Source organism: Vulpes lagopus, chromosome 8, assembly GCF_018345385.1.
Source record: "Vulpes lagopus strain Blue_001 chromosome 8, ASM1834538v1, whole genome shotgun sequence".
In the NCBI taxonomy this organism is placed as follows: Eukaryota; Metazoa; Chordata; class Mammalia; order Carnivora; family Canidae; genus Vulpes; species Vulpes lagopus.
The window spans coordinates 84,745,815-84,759,963 of NC_054831.1; the positions used below are offsets into that span (position 1 = coordinate 84,745,815).

The window sequence follows — 14,149 nt, forward strand, 5'->3', positions numbered from 1 at the left end:
CCTCTTCCCAAAACCACTGCTGCATCTCCTTTCTCTCCAATCCCTCCTCAGTCTGGGCTTCCAGCATGTTCCCTTCCACCATATTCCTCAAACCTCATTCTAGCTCAATTCTGCCCCCACCCTCCCTGACCTCCAGGAAGGATTTTGGTTAGATCTGCCGTACAACCCAGGTCTCACCACCCCAGCCCAGCTCCCAACATCTTCCTGCCTACTATTCTCTGCCCCTTGGGACCTTGGGCTCATGTTTTCAATCTCTTCTATTAGTACAGCTCTGTCTGAAGCCATAATTCTTCTCTACCTTTCACAACTGTCGTCTTTCCCATTTATATGTGTTTCTTTTAAAAATAAATGCAGACAAGTAAAAAAGTATCACTTAAAACTATTCATGAACTAATAACGAGTACAGGTGATACTTTGATAGGAGACACACTACTCATCAAACTCCTAATCTTCAGAGATTATGTGTCAATCAGCTGGGCAATGCCAAAAGGTGCTCACTAGAAACTGATCATAAAATAACTTTTTTACCTGTTAAATAAAAAAAATTCAACCAAAGAATTTTAAAGGTCTAATTGGCTTTATTAAATGACTAAATCAGACAGCATCCCATCTGCCTGGTAGAGGGTGGTTGTACAAAATGGAATTTTTTTTCTTTTTAAAGGATTCTTTTTTTTTTTTAAGATTTTATTTATTCATGAGACACACACACACACACACACACACACAGAGAGAGAGAGAGAGAGAGAGAGAGGCAGAGACACAGGCAGAGAGAGAAGCAGGCTCCATGAAGGGAGCCCCATGGTGAGACCTGATCCCAGGACTCCAGGATCATGCCCTGGGCCAAAGGCAGACACTCAACCACTGAGCCACTCAGGCATCCCCCTTTTTAAGGATTCTATCTATTAAAGAGAGAGAGAGAGAGAGAGATTGAGAGAGAGCAAAAGCAGGGGAGGGGGGAGGCAGTGCAGGGGGGGAAGCAGGCTCCCTACTGAGCAAGGGAGTCCCAAGAGGGGCTTGATCCCAGGACCCTGAGTTCATGAACTGAGCTGAAAGCAAGTGCTTAACCAACTGAGCCACCCAGGGAGCCCTGGAAGGTTTTATTTTGTTTTGTTAGAAAGGAGGTTGGAGCAAGAAAGTTGTCAGCAGAAGAAAAGAAGCTCTAACTTTGTTAGGGCTGAGTAGAAGGCTTCCTATAATGCAGATTACCCCATTTTCCTTTAAGGGATGGACAGCAAGTACCATGTGACAGATTGCCTCATTGGTGCTTATCAGAAAATTCCTGACTGCATTTCTGGCAAAGGTTGAAATTGCAATTGGGTTATATGTTATTAAGCCTTGGTATGGTGACTCGGCCAAAGTGACACCGAGGTCTATGGTTTTTCTTTTTAATAAGTCTAAAATCCCATAGTTTGAGAGGGAGGGACAATATATGAAACCGCCATAGCAGTGCAGGGAATAACAGAGTAGAACTTAAATGAAACTCAATTAGCAAGAAGCAAAGGGGTGAGATAAACAGTGGCTCTCAAACTGGGACTTCCATGGGATGTTAAATTCTCACTTTGAAGCTGGTGGTCTACACCAGTCACAGAAGTGTCGGCATATGGTTATAGCAGGCAAGGGGAGGACACTAGAGAAAAAACAATTTCTAAAATGAGTAAAAAAATTTTTTTGCAAGTAGGACTCGCTGATTTTCCCTCGACTTTGTTCTGGGAGTGTTTCGGTCATTTCTTTTTCTGTGGAAACAGAAGGCTTTCAGAACAGGAAGTCGGGGGCCTGGGCCTGAATGAATGAGGTTGTTACATTCTCTGGCAAAGGCGTCACTACTTGCGGTGAAGAAAAGCTGCCAGAGAGCAATCCAGTTAGTTTCAGCCCCAGGCCTCTCAGGTACAGCTCGGACACTAAACCCCCGAACTATATGAATCTAGACGGAGAAGACACCAGGAGAAGCGGCCTACAGCGAGCCCGGCCTGAGCAGGCCACAGTGGGGACACAGTCTGCCTTCCAGACGCCTGCAGTGGCGGGGGCCAGGGGGCATCGTCTGGAGTCTCGGAGAACCAATCCGACCTGAGAGAAGTGCGGGTTGGGAGTCTCGGGTACACCCCAGCTCAGGGGCGGGAGCACGGAAGCCAGGCTCCCGCCTCCGGTTCCCACTCAGCCCCAGACCAGAGCGCGCTCCGGGGAGCGCACGGAGGCCCGGAGGCTGGGGGTGGGGCTTAGTGCTGTGACGCCGTCCCCCCGCCCCGCCTCGCCCCGCCCCGCGCGCGTTGCCGGGGTGATCAGGTGACTCGGGGCTCGCGGCGTTCCGGGCAGCCGTGACGTCAGGCGCGCGGCTGTTTCTCTTGCTGGGTGGCAGGTGCGGTGCATCTGGTGCGGTCTTATCTGGTCGGACCAGGTCCAGGCCCAACCAGTGCCGTACGGATTCGAGAGGAGGGGAGGTGAGTCGCGGCGGACGCAGGCCCGGCCGAGCTGGGATCGGGGAGCGGGTGAGGCGCGGGCAGGGTCCTTCGGAGGTTTGGCGCGCCCCCGGGCTCCCCAAAGAGCTGTAGGCGCTCGTAGAGCTGTAGGCACCGGGACGCGATGGACTCAGGATGGGGTGTGCGCAGCCTCCGGAGAGGGGCCAGGAGCCGGCCCAAAGCCCACCCGGGAGCCCCGCGGCTGTTCCTCCCGTTCTTGGTCGCCGCGCCGCTCTTGGAAGCTCGGAGGGCGGAGATCCCGCGCCGCCCGGCGGGCCTCGGGGCCGTGGTCTGACGGGGCCCCGCATTTCCGCGGGCCTCGCGGTGCCCCGCTTCGGCGTGCTGGGAGCGGGGCTCGCCACACCCCGTCCCGGGGGACCTGTGCGGGAGGCTTCGGCAGCTTTTCGCCTTGGGCTGCGATTTCTGAGGCGCCGCCAGGGCCGGGAGGCCGCTCGGGAGCCCCACGGGTGAGAGCAGAGGCCGGGGTGTTCGGAGAAGGCGTTGCGGGGCGAAAGGAATCCTGATTTTTGAGGGTGGGGGGTGAATTGGGATCTGAGTGGACCTGTTGGTGTAGGTGAAATCTGCGCGGAGTCCTGAGGGGTGGGGTCCCGTCGTCAGCCGCGGTTGGGGGTAGAAGAGTAAAGGGGAAGAGGCCCTCCGCTGAGGAGACCGTGAGCCCTGCGCTGGGGGTAGAGCAAAGGCAGCTGTGCGGAGACTGATTGGACCGAGTGCTAGGGCTGTTTTGGGAAAAAGTTTGGAGAATTAGGATTGGACTGGTTAGAAGAAACTCTTGAGTGATCAGCTGAGGGTTTGTGTGCTGTGGGGAGCCATGGAAGCGTCGGCTGGATTGGTGGGGAATACTGGGTCCTAACCTGGTCTCCCTAGAGACCACTGAGGGAGCTATTGGGGCAGCCCGAGAAAGAGGTGGCAACACCTAAAACTCTGGTCTGGTGGGATTCTGCGACCCCTGCTTGTGAAATATAACGAATTCTCAGGCAGCCAGATGTCTGCGCTCTAGCCACGGTTAAAAAATCCTAGTCAGAAAGAGGAAGTACCCAACTGCAGCTCATTTTCTTGTTGCATCTTTTTATTTTTTGAGGGTTTTTTTTTTTTTTTTTTTGAGTAATCTCTATACCTAAGGCAGGGCTCCAACTTAAAATCCCCAGATCAAGAGTCGCACCTCTACTGACTGAGCTGGCCTTGTGTTCCTCTTATTGTGTCTCTTGGCGGATTGCAATGCCTAGTGTTAGCTTGCCCCCCTCATTAAGTAAAGAGGTTGTATTGTCCACAGCCCTTGGCCTTTAGAGGTTTCAGTGTCTCATAAATACTTGTTATCCCCAAAGTGAAACTCAAATGCTAAGTGATTGGTAGAGTTACTGGAGGGACGTTATTTTATAAAGGATAATCAATGTCCAAAACATGAATTTGGAACATTGGGGAAACTGAAAAGAGTCTCATGCTTTTTGTTAATTGCAAAACTAAGAGGTTCCCTTTCATACATTCCCCCCTGCCCTAGTGGGCTTCTCAGCCTAAGGCATTTTAAATGTTAATTGGCCATTTTGTCTTGATTTCTTGAGCAACTTTTTTTTTTTTTTTTAAATAGAGAATGCCCTCCTGGGGGTGGGCAGAGAAAGAGAATCTCAGGCAGGCTCCATGTTCAGCCCAGAGCTCCATGCCAGGCCACGACCCTGAAATCATGACCTGAGGAAATCAACAGTCAGATGTTTAACCGATTGAGCCACTCAGGTGCCCCCAGGAAACAGTACATTTTGATTATTAAAGATTAGTGATATGCTGGTTTTTTTTTTTTTCCCAGCTCTGAAATTTGCTGATTCTGTGACCCAAACAAACAAACAAAAACAAAAGGCACTGCTCCTCCATTTTATACTGAACCTTTGTGATTTATGTTTTCTGGGAGGACATGAAATGGTTGAACCTTGCCACCAGTTTGTTTTTGTATATGTTTGCTGCAGAAAATAGAATTGGACCTCCAGGGATCCTGTGCAGTAAAAAGTAATTTAGGGAACTGCAGAGAACTTGGGAAGGTGGCCGCAGCTGGTTTGTGCATAGTGCAAACCAGCACAGCACTCGAGGGAGGGCAAATCTAGAGGCTAGAGGCGGGGAGGGGGGTGGGGGTGGGTGGATGAACTTCCCTTCAGATCAGTGACGCCACTCTCTGTAAAATAAATGTTAAGATAGGTCACTTGAGGTATGGGTGTTTACCACACACTACTCACTGAAGAGTTTTTCCTCATAACTCTTCCTGATAATCCCCTGGTAGGGCTTGTTTGCATAGTGATTTTTAAGGGTCTTTGTAGGAGTCCTGTACTGTTAAAACATCTCTGGAAGCTAGATTATTTTGGTCACATTTAAAAAAAAATTGTTAACCATTTTCTAACTCTCCTGGGCAGTATCTGAACCAGCCAACTAATCATGCTTCCTTTGGAAAAAAACCAGCCCTTCCCCCACTCCAACCCCCTCAAACACTATAACTCTGTGCTGTTAGGACAGTTAAGTAGGCCAAGAGTTTTGGGAGATTTTTCCACTTTCATTTACCCATGCCACCCCCACAAGTTTTCCCATTGGTAGAGAATCTGACTTCATCGTCAGGAAAAACATCTTCCTGTGTTTCCCTAAACAAAAGCTATGATACACACCAGGACTGGCAGTTCTCTTGTTAAGATTGCTCTCCCTTAAGGGGTTGTGAGCCAAAGTGAGAGGCAGGGCTGGGGTATAGGCCAGAGACTGATCCAGGGAGGAATCTCGGCCTTAGCCTTTGTCACCCAAGGCCCTGGGCCGGGCTGTCCTTTCTTGGGACAGAAATATTCCTTGACCTTGAAACAGGACAATGGTCAGTACTCCCTTCCCAGAGGTATCAAGGAGAATTAATGAGCGGCTTATATGAAATTTGAACTTCTCCAAAGCTGAATATTTTGATTTTTGGATAAATGATGCATTTTGAGATATAGTAAAAGAAGAGATGGATATTCTAAATTTTTGTGAAAGCCTCATTCACACTCTGAGGTGTTTTGTTGTTTTTTTCTGGGGTATTTGGGCTTGGTTATCAATAAGCCTATAATCAAGATCTAGAGGCCTGAGGGTACATGTTTGTGTTTCATAAGGAAATCAGGTGATTCCTTACTTCTGGTTCTCTGAGAGTGCCTAGAGTAAACCAGTAACAGCCACAGCCGGGCGTGGTGCTTTCTACCCAATATCCTCTTAACTCCAAAGCAGTTAAGTTATTTTGTTCATCAGAGGTAAAAGTGGGTAAGAATGTTCCCTAAATTAAACGAGGAATGAAATAGTCATTTTTTTGGGTAAGATTTTATTTACTTATTCATGAGAGACACAGAAGCAGAGACTAGGCAGAGAGAGAAGCAGGCTCCCGGTGGGGACCCTGATTCGGAACTCGGTCCCAGGACCCCAGGATCACAACCTGAGCCAAAGGCAGACGCTCAACCACTGAGCCACCCAGGTGCCCTAAAATAGTCATCTTTTAAAATTCCCATATCCTATGTCAGTCCACCAGTCCTGCTCACTCAGTTGTATATTCACATGCTTGCTGATGTGCCCATGAACTCTAGGGAACTACAACATCCATCTCTTAGACTTCTGTCATTTGTTGGCTGGGCCTGGTTTTCACACAAGGGAAATTCTGATGGGAGAGGCTGCTTGTTTCTCTCTGGCAGGGTTGAGTTACATGCCTCCAAGCTCCCAGCGCCTGGCCGAGTCTGCTAATTGGCTTGGCTGTAAAGTGGGAGTCAGCAATTAAACAGCAGTATAGGAGCGAGGGGATTGGGCAGGAGTTGACCCTCCAGCCAAAAAGGTTCACACCACTTTGTACACTGTTTGCAAAGGACTCTTCAAAAGGAAATGAACTTGGAATGATTTCTTGTGTAGTTTTAGGAGACATAGGTGAAATATTAGCATTGATTTAGGCCCCAGAACCAGAGTTAGGAAACTGGATGGGCCCTCATTTTTGGAGCAAGGGAGACAAATGGTTTGAATTCAGTCTCTGTGGACAGCAAGCCTGTGGTATGACTTTGCCAAAAACAAGAGATGATTTGTATTTTTGTGAACCCTTTCAATTAAATGGTTTAAGGGAGTGTTGGCAGTCATGGTGGGAGGAGAGTTTGATCTACCTGAACTTAATCGTTGGGTGGTAATGCTGTATTCATTAGGTAGGGGTGCCTATCATTAGTTCTCCGATTTATGCTCAGAAGCCTTAGTTCCCAGAGAGTAGGCCAGAAAATAACATCATTGCTGAAAACTATCAGACCACATGGTCATGGTTCAAAGAAAGATAGGGATGGAGAACAATTAACTGCAAAGTTATTTGGGAAGATGGCAACCTGGGAAGAGGTGCTAGACTTCTGCCATATTATTATTTTTTAAGTAGGCTCCATGCCCAGCATGGAGATTAACGCAAGGCTTGAATTCACAATGCTAAGACCAAGACCTGAGCTGAAATCAAGAGTCTGGACTTAACTGACTGAGCCACCCAGCGGCCCCTGCCACATTAAAATTTTAATGCTGTCTGCAGTACTTTACCAGTCAAGTTTCAGTATCAGGACATTGGGCAGGATCATTTGGAGAGAGATGTCAACTCAAAACCTCAAATCAAGAGTTGCATGCTCCACTGACTGAGCCAGCCAGTGGCTCTATTCATATCTTGACTATTGTAAATAATATTGCAATATCATATAATATTGCATAGATATAAGCATAGGATGCATATGTCTTTTTGAATTAGATTTTTTGTTTTTTTTTGGGGGGGGGGTAAATACCCAGTGGTAAAATTACTGGATCATAGGGTACTTCTATTTTTAATTTTTTTAGGCACCTCCATACTGTTTTCCAGAGTGGTTTTACCAGTTCACATTCCCACTAATGACGGACGGGAGCTCCTTTCCACATCCTCACCAACAGTTGTTATTTCTTGTGTTTTTGACTCTAGCCATTCTGATGGGGTTATAAGGTGCTATCTCATTGTAGTTTTGATTTTCATTTCCCTGATAGTGACATTGAGCATCTTTTTTTTAAATTTTTTTTAAAGATTTTATTTATTTATTCATAGAGATGCAGAGAGAGAGAGAGAGGCAGAGATACAGGCAGAGGGAGAAGCAGGCTCCATGCAGGGAGCCAGACGTGGGACTCGATCCCGGGACTCCAGGATCACGCCCTGGGCTGCAGGCGGCGCTAAACCGCTGCGCCACCGCCACCGGGGCTGCCCTCTTTTTTTTTTTTTTTTTTTTTAAGATTTTTTTATTCATGAGAGACAGGGAGAGGCAGAGACATAGGCAGAGGGAGAAGCAGGCTCCTCACAGGAAGGCTGGTGTGGGACTCGATCCCCAGACATGGATGGGATCACACCCTGAGCCAAAGGCAGGTGCTCAACAGCTGAGCCACCCAGGTGTCCCTGAGCATCTTTTCATGTGTCCGTGGTCATCTGTATGTCTCTTTTGGAAAATGTCTCTTTAGGTCCTCTGCTCACTTACTAAAAAAATTTTTTTTTTAATACTTTGTTTATTTATTAGAGCACAAGCAGGGGAGAGGGAGAAGCAGGCTTCTCCTGCTCAGGTACCCTCATGTGGGGCTCGATCCCAGGATCATGAGATCATGACCTGAGCCAAAGGCAGACATTTAACTGACTGAGCCACCCAGGCACCTCTCCTCTGCTCATGTTTTGGATTTGTTTTTCTGATGTTGAACTGTATAAGATCTCATGTGTGTGTATATATGTATATGTATGCACACATATGCATATATATGTATTTTTTTAGATCTTTATGTGTTTTGAACATTAAAACAGATCAATCATTTGCAAATATCTTTTCCTATTCAGTAGGTTTTATTGATGGTTTCTTTCACCATGCAAAAAGCTTTTTATTTTGGTGTAGTTCCAATAGTTTAATTTTGCTTTTGTTTGCCTTACCTGAGGAGATGTATCTAGAAAAAATGTTCTACGACAAGTGTCAAAGAAATTACTGCCTGTGTTTTGTTTCAGGAATTTTATGGTTTCAGGTTTCATATTTAAATCTTTGATCCATTTTGAGTATGTTTATGGATGCTAAGAGAGTGGTCCAGTTTCATTCTTTTGTATGGAGCTGTCTGGTTTTCCCAGCACCAATAGTCTTTCCCCCATTGTATTTTCTTGCCTCCTTTGTCATAGATTAATTGACCATATAAGCGTGGATTTATTTCTGGGTGGATGCATTTAAAAAAAAAAAAACTCATCAATACCCTACACTACTTTGAGCCCCTTGTCCTCCTCATATATAGTAGCTCTTTGTGGATGTTACTGGCAGAAATCTGGGGTTACCTAGCATTTGTTTTTTCAAACCTTTGTTGGCCTTACTGCCTTTTGCTTTCAAAGTCCTAAGAAGATGAAGAAAGGAGGGGAGATGTCGCTGCTTTGGGGTGGTATGGTCTCTTAAGGTAGCCCACACAGGCACATGGTAGGCGGCAGTGGCTTCTGCTGCTGCGAAGTGAGATTCCCTCTTGCCCATTAAGAGGCACCCCACAGTGCTGACTGGGCTGCTGCTTTTCTCTGGGGGTCAAGAGAGTGCACTAATGGCCCTGGCTGGCCCTGTAGCCAGCAGGAGCCGGGAGTGCCTCGTTAGATTGCCAGCACATTAAGCTGTAGGGGCATCTGTCTAAGCCATCAGGATTTCAGGTTTCCCACAAAACCTAATCTAATGCATGGGAGGGGGCAGGGGAGCCTCTTTGAGGGGCTGTTCTGGTGGGGGACCTGGCCTGGGAAGTGGCCTCATCAGGCTTGTTGGGAAGGAGGGACCTGTCCTTTTCTAGTGCGTCCTCTCAACTTGGCAGGGGGCAGAGTTGGGTCCTTCTCGTCCTCTCTCTGCTCTAACCTATCCTTTCATGTTCCCAACTCACTTTCAGTGTTAATAGCCTTCTTCCCTTTTTCTGTCCCTTCTGTTCACTGCTGTCTTCTCTTCCCACGCTGCCTCTTGCTGGGCCTCATTTTCTCTCCATTGTCACTTTGAGGGCTGGCTCTTTGAAGTTCCAGAGTTACAATGCTGTCCTGTATGTCCCAGCGACTAGATGTAATTCAGAGGTCCCCAACCTTTTTTACTGAGGAGGAGCCAACCTTCACTTCCCCACTGGCTTTCAGATAACATCATAGCTGGGTTACTGACCAGAGTCCCTGAGCTGAGTGGTTGGATGAGGCTGGAGGTACCTTTCCCCCAACTAGGGATCCCGGTGGTATGGGGAGAGGATTGTGGTCGGGATTTGCTGGTGTTGGGAGCTGTCAGACAAGCTCAAGTCTACCTTGGGAAGTCCTTGCCAGGCAGACCTGCAGTTTCTGCAGAGGACCATACATAACTAATAAAGGGGCCCTTGGTGAGGTGGTCCTGGAACCCCCGAGACTGTTTGCAACTGTGGACACTGGTCTGCAGCAGGGGTTTTCCAGGTGGCGACTAGAACAACATGTTTTCTCAATGGTAGTTAGATGATTGTTGGAAGCATGGCTTTCCACTTAGTGGGTTATGAAATGGATTATTTTCTCCTAAAAGTCATGTGGCAGACTTTACCCAAAGATGATCAGCAGTCTTAACTTCCATTATTAAACGTATGTGGAAAGTATGTATATAACAGGAAAGTACAGTTGAATGGATAGTTATATTCATTAATATAACTGTAATGTATTTAGATTTAGAAATAGAACTTTATTTTAAAACCCAAATGGGGTAATAGAATGTGTTGCATTGCAATTTGCTTTTTTCAGTGTGTTGATGCCTTTCCATATCCGCACATGTAATCCTATCTCATTCTTAAGGGCCAAATAGTAGTGCCACCATTTGGAAGTTCCATGGTTTGTTTAACCATTCCCACATTGGTAGCCCTTTAGGATTTTATACATCATATGTGTGCGTATGTGTGATGTGTTATATAGCAGTTATAAACAAATGCTGTAATATCTGTGGAGAGGGGGCCGCGGAACCGCGGGTCAGACCACAAGACCTGCCTGCCCACCATGGCCGAGAGTGACTGGGATACGGTGACAGTGCTGTGCAAGACGGGCCCCATGGCCGCCCAGGCCAAATCTGAGCAGGCCATTTTAGCAGCTCAGAGACAAGGAGAAGATGTGGAGACTTCCAAGAAATGGACTGCTAGCCAGAACAAACAGCAGTCAGTCATCAAGAACACAGCCAAGCTAAGCTGGACGGGGAGACTGAGGAGTTGCACCATGACCTTGTGACCCTGGAGGTGGGCAAGGTGATCCAGCAGGGCCGGCAGAGTAAGGGGCTGACCCAGAAGGACTTGGCGACGAAAATCAACAAAAAGTCACAGGTCATCACAGACTATGAGAGTGGATGGGCCATTCCTAATAACTAGGTTCTGGGCAAAATTGAGAGAGCCATTGCCTCAAGCTGCAGGGGAAGGCTATCAGAAAGCTGATTGAGAAGGGCCCAAGGGTGAAAGGAACACAAAGCCTTGAAATCAGTGCATTCCAGCTGATGTCGCCTGGCTGGTTGCCCTTGACCACCAGCATCGGCATGGGTCTCTTGATGTGGCTGCGTGGAATGTGGGGTGCCAGCCCTGCCCAGGAACCCCCTTACTTGCTGTCAAACAAACAAAACCTTGCAAAGTATTGCTTCTCCTGATTTTTTTTCCCTCCCCACCTTTGGTGTCTGCCCAGTCGGGGTGACTCCATGGGGACCTCTGAGTGGGACCACCTCAGGCTGGTGGGACTGCAGGGGGGGGCAGCCTGATCAGGAGAGAAAACCCAACTCCGGTCTGGCTTTTAGAGAAGCCAGTAAACGTTTGTTGCCCTTCAAAATAAAATAAAATAAAATAAAATCTGTGGAGAGGGTATAAAATTGTATGTGTATTTTTTTTTTTTTTTTTGCATACCAGAACTAGTGTTTATCTGTTAGATGAAATCCTGAAGGTGGAATTGTTGGTTCAAAGACTAGGATGTTTTTATTTATTTAAGGTTTCACTTAAAAACATACTTTTATTGAAGAGTATATGAGAAAACAGGATGGTCCCTAAGTAAAAGGGATGTTTCAGGGCACCTAGGTGGCTCAGTCGGTTAAGCATCTGCTTTCAGCTCAGGTCATGATCTCAGGGTCCTGGGATTGGCCCCAGTTTGGGCTCCCTGCTCAGCACAGGGAGTCTGCTTCTCCTTCTGCCCCTCCCTCCACTCATGCTCTATCTCTCTCAAATAAGTAAAATCTTAAAAAAAAAGATGTTTCCTCCAAACATTAGGGTGGGATACCAATGCCTGTGCAGCTTGGGTAGGCTATTTTAGTTTTGATAGCTCTTTGATACAGCAGTTATTTTTTTAAGGACCATTTAATAAATGTTGTAGATGTTAGATTTTATAGAGCAACAGTCTTGGATCCAGCCAGAGGTTCTTTATAGAAAGCTTTATACAAAACAGCTTTAGCAGATATGTTCCCCTCTTTTGAAGGGAGCTTCTCTGTATTCCCTCAAAGTGTCCAAGTCCGAAAGGATGCTAAAATCTGCACACCAAGTTTAATGTTGGAGAGAGGCAAGATTGATAGGCTATTGTCTTTTCTTCTTCTTCTTTTTAAAGAATTTATCTGGGACAGAGAAAGATTGGGGAGGAGCAGAGGGAGAGAGAGAGAATCTCAGGTCAGCTCCATGCCAAGCATGGAGCCCAGCTTGGGACTCAGTCTCATGACCTGAAATCATGACCTGAGTTGAAATGCCGTGGGACGCTTAACTGACTGAGCCACCCTGGTGCTCTGACCATAGTCATAATTTCAAATAATATTGAATTACTGTGAATAATTTGGGGATGATTCAGACTTTACTACTCCTAATCTGATGGTATCAGGACAAGTTGAATGTGCTCACATCTTTGTGTTGGCTTTATGTTGGGGATGGTGGCTTAAAGCAATTACCTGAATGGCATTAGCAAAGCATATTAATAAATAGTTTGTAGGATTTTAGGCTCCTTTGTAGTTTTTATGTCAGAATAAAGCTCTGTTACTTTAGGACAGGGCCTCCAGAGGTAGATGAGCCACTATTATTTTTTCCCCCCTTTTTGGGCTTTTTGACACCCTTATTCAGTAAAAGGTACCATTTCTGAGCTCTCTGTCATTTTTTTTTTTATTTTTTATTTTTTATTTATTTATGATAGTCACAGAGAGAGAGAGAGGCAGAGACACAGGCGGAGGGAGAAGCAGGCTCCATGCACCGGGAGCCCGATGTGGGATTCGATCCTGGGTCTCCAGGATCGCGCCCTGGGCCAAAGGCAGGCGCCAAACCGCTGCGCCACCCAGGGATCCCTTCTGTCATTATGTCCTCCACATTATGTCCATATTCTGGCCACAGGTCAGAATGTTGGTACAAAAGACATGATCTTTTTTTTCTTTATTAAAGACATGCTCTTATATGCCCTTACTTATTATGTGCGGACAGCTCAGCACCTGGTAGAACTCTGTGGCAAACAGAACGCCCTGAATGAGGTAGGGGATGGCTAATAATAATTGGAAGATTGACACCAGAATCAGCATTTCAACAATGGTTATATCCTTCCAACCTGCCTCCGCCCGCCCCAAAGAAAAGCAACTTAGGACATGGTAACACAGCAAAACATGTTAGAAATGGTGAGCAAGTTATAAAATCCAAGATCTTGCCCATGTTGTGACAATCGTCGACTCTCAGAGGTCTCCTGGTGTTGCTCTGTTGTTGGGAGCGTCACTACTGTATTTACCACGTAAAGTTCCTGTTGTTGCTGCTCCCCAGAGCTCCTGTGTCACGTTGTCCATGTCAGGAGTAGCTTCTTCCTAGGTGTAGGACCATGGTTCTGGAATGCCCATTCTGTGGTTGGGCTTCAGAGTGGAGGATGCTGCTTGTCCCCTCTGCTCGTTGCACATACAGTGTCCTGTACTAGCAGGGCCATCCAGGCATGTTCCTTGTATCCATTCTGGTAAGATTGCAGAGCTCATTAAGGTGACCACCCAAAGTGAATTCTTTATAGTCTGAATAGCCAAACTATCCTCACTATACCCTAGAAATCTGGATAACTTGCAGCATTTTCCATCAGATGTAATAACAGACAAATGGAAATGACCATTTTATTTTTATTAGCACTACTGAAGGGCAAGAGCAAGTCAGTGAGGATTTGTTCTCTCATGTCCCCGGATCGGGGCTGTCTTGGCCTTAATACTGTTGAATGTTGTCTGTTGTTGAATCAACAAATGATTAGGTTTGCCAGTAGTATCTGACAAGCAAACAAAAGTAAAGTTACATGAATCCTTTTACAAGAGGTAATAAGTATAGAGCTGGAAGCTGCAGTCATCCTGAAAGTCTATTCTTAACAAGGCTGTTGGTGAGCTGACCCTTTGGCCTGGTCCCATCCTGTCTGCTTGGGCCATAATGAACCCGTTCAACTTCTCCAACATGCTCAGGGGTTTTTCACAGGTTTTTGTCTCTGACCAGAGGATGAAGGTTGAGTAGTTGGATTTCTGTTTATGCTTAACTCTTAGTGTAAAAATCGCTTCCTCCCAGAAGCGCTCTCTGACTTCCATCACCTGTTGTCTCTACTTGGAGCTCCCTGTACTGAGTGCTTCTGTCTCTTGGCTTGGTTTCATCATGGCTGATGTTAGTGTCCGCCTCTCTCACCCCAGTGGAAGCTGTCTCTTGCTTACCTTTATCTCCATAGTGCCTAGAACCACTGGTGGTGGGTTATTGTG

At 46.6% G+C, this 14,149-nt stretch overlaps 1 protein-coding gene and 1 pseudogene across 1 annotated transcript in view; both read left to right on the top strand.

The window, feature by feature from the left end:
- Positions 1-2,448: 2,448 nt before the first annotated feature.
- LOC121497110 (collagen alpha-1(I) chain-like) overlaps positions 2,449-14,149 on the top strand; it is a 43,677-nt gene continuing 31,976 nt past the window's right edge. Inside the window, exon 1 of the mRNA XM_041766248.1 lies at positions 2,449-2,920. Within this exon, the coding sequence (XP_041622182.1) occupies positions 2,589-2,920 (332 nt within the window). The 5' untranslated portion in view covers positions 2,449-2,588. The remainder of the gene's footprint in view (positions 2,921-14,149) is intronic.
- Positions 10,453-11,383, top strand: LOC121497109 (annotated as a pseudogene).